The sequence below is a fragment of the Apaloderma vittatum genome, unplaced genomic scaffold (assembly GCF_000703405.1).
Source record: "Apaloderma vittatum isolate BGI_N311 unplaced genomic scaffold, ASM70340v1 scaffold26828, whole genome shotgun sequence".
Taxonomy (NCBI): Eukaryota; Metazoa; Chordata; class Aves; order Trogoniformes; family Trogonidae; genus Apaloderma; species Apaloderma vittatum.
In genome coordinates this window covers 83,165-91,078 of record NW_009731793.1, presented here as the reverse complement: position 1 = coordinate 91,078, position 7,914 = coordinate 83,165, and the positions used below count along the sequence as shown (strand labels likewise).

Genomic DNA, 7,914 nt, shown 5'->3' with positions numbered 1-7,914 from the left:
CCACTTCCTCAATGCCATCTTCCTCTTCCTCTTCAGGGAGCTCAGGGACACGGCCCTGGTCAGGAATTGGGTCACCAAGAAGATCAAGGTGGAGTTTGAGGAGCTACTTCAGGCCAAGATGACGGGGAAGGTGCTGGAGGGGCTCAGCCTCAGGGACGTTTCTCTCGGCAACGTGCTGCCCGTCTTCAAAGCCGTCAAGCTCATCCGGCCGGTGGCTTGCAATGAAGAGGGCTGCCCCGAGGAGCTGAGCTTTGAGGTAGACCTGGAGTACAACGGTGGCTTCCACTTGGCCATCGATGCTGACCTGGTCTTTGGCAAGTCGGCCTACCTCTTCGTCAAGATCTCCCGGGTGCTGGGGAAGCTGAAGCTGGTCTTCACGCGCCTGCCCTTCACGCACTGGTCCTTCTCTTTTATGGATGACCCTGTGATACTCTTTGAAGTGAAGTCACAGTTTGAAGGGAGGCCCATGCCTCAGCTCACATCCATCATTGTGAACCAGTTCAAGAAAGTTATTAAGCGCAAGCACACCTTACCCAATTATAAAATCCGGTAAGACATCCTGCGTCCTCAGCCTTACTTTGGGTGGCGTGCATTAGAATTACTGTTTTGTTCTTAACAGGTGAAAAGAGATTTCTGTCAGCCCTTTTACAGTAGGGGCACATGTACCTTACTTGCTGATACCAAGAGCTTTCCATGAGGGTAAGCATTGTTTTCCATTTACAGGAGTTGAAGAATAATAGGTTTTCCTATATAGGTGAAGAGGAATAAGTTTCCCTATATAGGTGAAGAAGCCATTGCACAGTGAGATTGTGACATGCTCCAAACAATGTGTAATTAAATGGCAGAATTAGTAGGTGTAAAAAACTTTGGGATTCTGTCAGGTGTCATTTGGAAAAGGTAGAAGGATGGCTCTGTGGACAGCATGTGGGTTTGGGGTGTCCTCCCAAATTTCTGCCACTACTGAGCCCCTTGGGTAAGATTTGTGGCTTATGCTAACCCCTAGAGGCAAGGTGGTTGTTACTTAATGTGAGAAAAGATGGAGTTCACTCTCTAGGTAATGTTTTTGGGATCCCATGATAGATGGTATCCTCTTCCTTTCTGTTTTGCTAAATTTCTACAATTACTTTGGGGAGACCTAAAAGTTGGTAAGAAGAATATTGCCACTATTGTGATAAATAAAACTTTGGGGGACCTCTTGGATTTTTTTGTATTTTTGTAAGAGAGTATGTTTTCTTTTAAAAATGCACACACTGAAGCACAGACCGCAATACGTAGTGAATATAATTAAACGTGCAGTGATATTTCTATAGCACAAGTGACAAGTAGCATCTTTAATTCCACTCTCATTTCTGATTAAAAGATACTGAATGTCTTACCACTCTGGGTGCCACGTTCCCTTTCTGTCATGTGTCCTAGCACTGTTAGGATGCTGTATTTCCCTTCTCTTCTGTTTATTCTTTGTAGCTTGTATCATGTGTTAAGTAAGTGTTTGGGGTTTTTTGTTACCATGTTCTGCAATAAGCTTTTTCTCTGCAGTTCATAAGAGATGAGTAACTGAAAATGCCTGTTTGAATTTTGAAGTGTAATTAGCTTTGCAGTGATGTAATTTTTAAAGCCTTTTTGGCCGGTTCTTCTGCAATCAAATTTATGAATTCTCATGAGAAGGAATGTATGAAATATCCCAGGTTTGAAAAGCCCTGATAGGCCGGTTGGTAGTTTCACTGAGTAATGTGGTGGTACTTTTTGAGATTTTGAGCTACTCAGTTTCTCTCGAGAAGAGAGCAATCCCTGGGCAGCAGGGAAGTTGTCACGAGCATTCTCCTTCCATTCTCCTACTGTGTTGGGAAGAGACTGAAGCTGTTAACTGTGGAGAAGAGCCAAAAGGAGAGGCTGGAAGAGCATGATCATGGTGCAGAGCTCGCACTGTCAGCACACCGAGAAAGAGCAAGTAGAGCAAATGATCTTTAGAGTCGAGACAAGTTTTTATGGTGCCTATGGAACTAGTGATGACATGCTCCTCCCCTTCATCAGGGGAAGATGGACATCTTAACTTTTCCTCTGGGACACATACCTGGGTAATAAGGTGCTCTCATTATTTTGATGTAATGAGTTTTTACGTACTTCTGAAACTTCCTAACTGACAGGTTAAGGGGACTGGAGGGGAAAATAAGGAAAGAAGCAGGGAGCAAAGGCAGAAATGAGTAGAAGTCTGAGGATAGAAGGTAACTGACACAATGTAGGCATCTAAGAATGAACTGTTATCTTAAAATGTCCTCTTCCAGTTATAAGGAGTTGGGAATTTGTGAGTGCTTGAGAGGAAAATACAGTATCATAGCTGGTTTTCTTCTTAGATAGTAGGCTGGTAGCACAGGTGGCAGATGTTCAGTGAAACAGTGTCTGACCCTGCATGTGGTGGTTTTGACCTTGAGATTTTATGCCATGTTCTTAACATGGTGTTCTGACCCACTGTGTGGTGAAGGCAGGATGCTAAGACAATTTCATTAATGCGCATTAAGCTTAAGGAAGGAAGACTGGGTCACTGGTGTCTTAGCTGTCTAGAACTTGGTCTTTAAAGCCTCGAGTGGGAACACAGACCCCTGTGTGGGAACCTTTAGCTGTCTGGGAACCTGTAGTTGTTTATAGTTACCCAGAGTTTTGTGGAACACAGACTGAAAACATGGATTCTTCACCAGTGTGTCTCAGATGAGTTTATGCAGGTAGATCTCTAGACAGCAAAACGTGGTAACAGTAGTAACAATACACTCTTAGCAGGTGGTGTAGTTGAGAATTGAAACATTGTGGTTTAGATGGTGTGCAGAACTGGTTTGGAAAATCAAGGCCCCTGCTGAAAACCTGCAAAACTTGGCATTTTTAATAGAATTTGTAAGAATACACTGGTTTGGGATTATGGTGTGTTAACATATTCCTTAGCAAAGAATGTATAGGAAGAAGTCAAGAGTGTTTCACAACTGCTTAATAACCTGTTACCTTACTTAAAGTTTAACAATTTCTCATCTGCAGAGAATGTGCTTATCCTCTCTGCATTTTTTTCCTATGTCTTATATGCCTTTTGCTTAAGCACATAGTATTTGCTTCCATGTGTACTTCAAAAGCTTTTTGATGTCTCCCTACTCTTGCTTAAGTAATTTTTAAATGAATCTTTGAATAGCAGAAATTAACAACTTGTAAACAAAAGCCCTCGGAGTGCCAGGAGTTCCCTTTTCAACTAGTTAAAAGGGACACTATGTTACCTTGCTGGTTTCCAGATTGAAGTCCATAATGGAGTTTTATATTGTTTCAAGATGATAGGTAGCATTAAAAATTAAAATATGCCATTTTCTTTCTCTTTTTTGTTAGGTAACTTTTAGAGAATATTACTTGGCAGTGAATAGCATAAGAGGACTTTTGCCCATAGTTGGTTTTGAACATTCTCTAAGTTTGTGAAAAACGTCTCCTCCCCCCTCCTCATTATTTAATTGTAGTGTACTTAATTTAAAAAATGTATTTTCATGTGTGTACTGTCTGTTCCTACAGCCAAATTACTACATGCATGCTTTTGCTGGTTATATACAAAATTTTATGCAGCAAAGCAGTGATTGATAAGGTTGTCTTTTGTATCACCCATTGCTAGGAGTGATGATGTGCGTAACTGTAGCTTGAAACTGGAATAAGGCATCTTGTATTCCTGATGCGCTCTTAAGTGTCTGTGAGAGGAGGTAACATGTACTAAGTGTATTTTACATAAAGTGCTAGGCAGATTTTACAACTTTCTCCATAAAAGCAATTGTCTACTAATTGAAAAAGGAGGGATGAACTTTATATTTAAACTTAGTAGTTTGTGTTTTGTTGTAATTGTCTATAATCACTTTGCTTTGTCTCTTTAAGAAATGTGCTTGTGTCTGGCAAAACACCCTATTCAGAAGCTGCTCTGCCATTGAATGGCAATTGCTATCTCATATAGTAGAATGTGGTTGAATGTTTGGAAACAAGTCTGCTGGTAAAATTCGGTGAACAGTAGTCTTTTTTTTTCTTTTAGTCATTATTGATAAAGGATCTGTGCAATTCAGTTGATTGTAGCAAGAGTTACTATTTTATAGTTAATTCCAGTGAATTTGTTGTTGCTTTGTAATAGAAAAGCAAACAACTTTTCTGAAAATCTTGTAGCTTGTCAGAGAAGTTTCTTGTTTAGATATGGGGTGCACCTTTGAGAAACGAGATAACTGTGAGCCAAAATTACTATTTTTTTTTTTAATAGATAGCTCTGATATCAGTAAAATAGTGAAGAATTGTAGGTGTCATTTGTATGGCTCTACATACTCCATAACCTTTGGCTTTTCATTGTATACACTCAACACTGTAGAATTAGTACTATGGACATTGTTCATGTTGGTTTTAACTCTCTATATCATGTTCTTTTAATAGTAGGATAAAGCAGGTAATGCTAAGCGGTAGTTACTAGCATTGCCGTAAAGTGTTCGGCATTTAAAGACACATAGTAAGGACTATTTCAGGTGTCTGTCTCCTTGCTTGCTTGTGCTGTTGCATTGGTCACTGGTTCTGTTGGTTCTCTAATGAGCTGTACCTTGCTCATTATCCTATGATTAAGTTGCTTGTTGGTGACATCCCTGATATTCTGCCTCATCACGTTAGGTATATAGGTATGCCGATTATGCTGTGTGATCTAGCCTGTAAAGTCAGCTGTAGTTCTGCTGTTTTGAACGTGTCCCAGTCGTGCTTTGCTTGGGTTTAGGAGAGCTTTGGTTTTGGGGCTTTTACTAGACAATAAAAATACACTTTGCCATAATGAAGATACAAAGTCCTTTGTGTGTAAAGTGTGAGGGGGAAGTATTTGCAGTTTAGTTTCCTTCCAGAATTTAATTACCTAGTGTTTCTTAATCAGTAATGTTAAAAAATCTGAGGGGTGCTTTTTTTTTGTTTTCTGTTTTTTTGTTGTTGTTGTTTTTTCCTAAATTTAAGGTCTTGCAAGTTCATCTATTTAGATTCTAAGCAGATTAGGTATTGCCTAAGCAGTGAGTGAGTTCTGAATATTTTAAGAACACTTGGTTTCTCAGTTTGGTACACAAAAAGGAGCTACTATTTTGTATTAATACTAGCCTATTTGAGGAAATATACTTTGCTTTATTTTAATGCATGCCACCACAGAGTGGAACTTTGGGTTTTTTAGAAGTAGTCTTACAAAGGATTATTTCTGATGTTTCTATATTGGGTATTTAGATGACGTCCTGATGTCCCTTCCAGCATGAATTATCCTTGGAACTGATCTTCTGCAACATAATTAGTAATGCTGAATAGTTTTATGCTTTGTCTGGAAGCTGGGACTATATTGAATTTCACTGGGAAGAACCATTAGTCAGACCTATTTTAATTTACCATTATAGAATGCAATTTGAGAGTTATGCAGCAGTTTCTTGTTTTTGCCAAAACTTAAGCTAAGAAGTAATGTGAGTAGCTATTGATTTGAAGCGTATTTTATAATAGAAATGACTGCATAATATGGTAATAGAGGTATTGGACAAAGTATTAAATTCAAACAAGTATATATTATTCATACGATGAGGAAATACCAGAAATATACAGGGAAATACATGGAAATACCAGAAATTACTGTAGAGATTGGGATTGTGAGCATGTATTAACTTCAGAAATCAGCAGCAAGTAGAGATACCTATTTTCTCAACAGCTTCTGCGAAAGGAGAGGCTATGGAGATTCTCTTCCTGAGTGGTTATCTACTGTAGTTGGGATGTGAACTTACTAGTCAAGATACTTACTAGATATGAATTACTAGTTAAATCTGTAAGGCACTCTTTGAAGTTCTCATTCTTGTTGCTGCTGAAAGGAAAGAGTTTTTCCTTTTTTTTATTTTAGTGCCTATTCTACGTGCAAAAATCTTCTGCTCTACAGAAGCATAGGAAACCCCAAAACAACCTACACCACAAACCAGACAAAACCTAGGATCTGAGTCCTTTTTAGCTTTGCAAAACTGGTGGTAAGGGAGTGCTGTGATACCTGGAGATTTTCAGGCTATTGCAGAGAGGTAATGCTCTGAACGATGCCAGCACAAAGCGTTGTTCTGCTGACGGCAGAGCAGCGATAATTAGAATCAGTAGATCTGTCTGTAGACAGTAGTTTCACGCTTGGTGGATTGTCTTTGTAGTGCATGGACAAGTAGTCTTTCTTATTCAGGCAGGAGTTAGAGAAATGAATTTGTAGACAACCTGACACACAGTAAACAAAAGAGTGTTGGAACATTCATTATTTTCATTTCTTCAAGGATACTACATGTGTAAAAGGAAGCTTTTTGTAATGCAGAGCTTTACTGTCTTTATTTTGGGAGTGGTCTATCTCAGACATACACGTTGTGTCTAGAGGGTCACTAAATACATGTTTCTTCAGATTAAATGAAAATAAGTGGTAGAAAGCATATAGGTAGATCTCCTTATGTTGATACCAAGTTTGAAGCCTACTGGTTCTAGAGCTTTTTAAACCTTTTAGATTTTGTCCCCAGCTCCAGCACTTCATGGACTTTCACACTAGAAAGATCTCATTCTGAAAACTGTTAGTTTGAAATTTTTCGTTATAAAGTCAGATTTAGTGACTGACCAGTTGCATATTGGACATTTTCTTTTCAGGTCAAGAGTGAACCTCTTCCTATGATCAGTCAACAAATGCTGCATTTTCTTACCTGCAAGAGTGAAGAACTAATGTGGCATTGACTTGAGATGGAGTAGTGAAGAAACTGGGCACTGACTTGAAAGGGGTTAGTGTAGAAACTGGGATACCAAAGGTATAGTCAGGGACAAAAAAAAAAATCTCAGTTGGAAGGAGAATTGGGTGAAGACATATAAGAGTAAGCTTTTGTGATTATGGTTTTCATTTGCTGCAGATAGCAATCCAATAAGAATTAGAGTTATTTACTCTGACAGGAAAATAAAACCTTCAAGTTTTCTTACTTGAGTCAGTATACAAAAGATCCTTTGTACAATGATAATATAAAGAAAATTACGTCACTTGACACTGTTGCTGACTTGTAGTTAAAAATTACTTGATCTTAGTCCTGCAGTGAACTTCTTTCATGTGGATAGTGAATGAAAGCTCTGAAAAATCTGCTAAGATTTATTTGGTGCTTTGTGGCATTTTGCATGCACCAGCACTGAGACTTTGCATTTCTGTTCATCTGAACTCTGATCTTGAACATTTAAGCGGACCTTGCTGCTCAGAGAGAACTAATGCTTTTCTTATTCAGTTGCCATAATTTGTATAGCTTTCAATTCTTCTAAATAAAATATGAAACAAGCAGTAGTGCTATTTTCTGAAAGGTAACTTATTTCAAAGTAAACATAGGGCATGTCGGAATGAATCCCATTACTGAACTGTAGGTGTCTAACAAGTGTCCGAGTCTGAGCCCATCTGTCAGAGCACTCTAGCGTGTTCAGCACTAGAGCTGGACTACTCTGAATTGCCTTCTACAGGCTGTGTTATGATTTTTGGTTTCTGGTGAGTAGATAGTGTGAGTAACGTTTACTAGTTCTCACACAAACCCCAACACTGGATTTTCCTTGAAGGACAGTATTACCTCAAGGAACAGAGGCACAAAAATTACACTTGAAAATGGGCAGCTAATACATTTCTCGCTAGCTCATTTGGAATCGGAATGTATGAGTCTCTTGTAGAACCTATTTTATATATATTAAGTGTGCAAAATAGTTCATCGGGTTTTATTACCATATTATACCTGATCAGAAAGCTCTTAAATAACCAACTTGGGGAATGGCAGTAGGTTTGAATGAACAGTGTGGTGCTCTGGTGACGGTGAGGCTTGGTCTCAGGCTGCCGATTTAGCTCCTGGAGCTAGTCCTTTCATGTTATGGAGTTTCTATGGGGAACTGCTTATT

The 7,914-nt window shown here is 38.9% G+C and overlaps 1 protein-coding gene across 1 annotated transcript in view; it reads left to right on the top strand.

Annotated features, from left to right (window-relative positions):
• Nucleotides 1-7: 7 nt before the first annotated feature.
• The window catches only part of PDZD8 (PDZ domain containing 8), a gene marked incomplete at its 5' end in the record, with an annotated part of 57,180 nt that continues 49,273 nt past the window's right edge, over nucleotides 8-7,914 (top strand). The window contains one exon of the mRNA XM_009875319.1: nucleotides 8-549. Coding sequence (XP_009873621.1) covers nucleotides 8-549 — 542 coding nt within the window. The remainder of the gene's footprint in view (nucleotides 550-7,914) is intronic.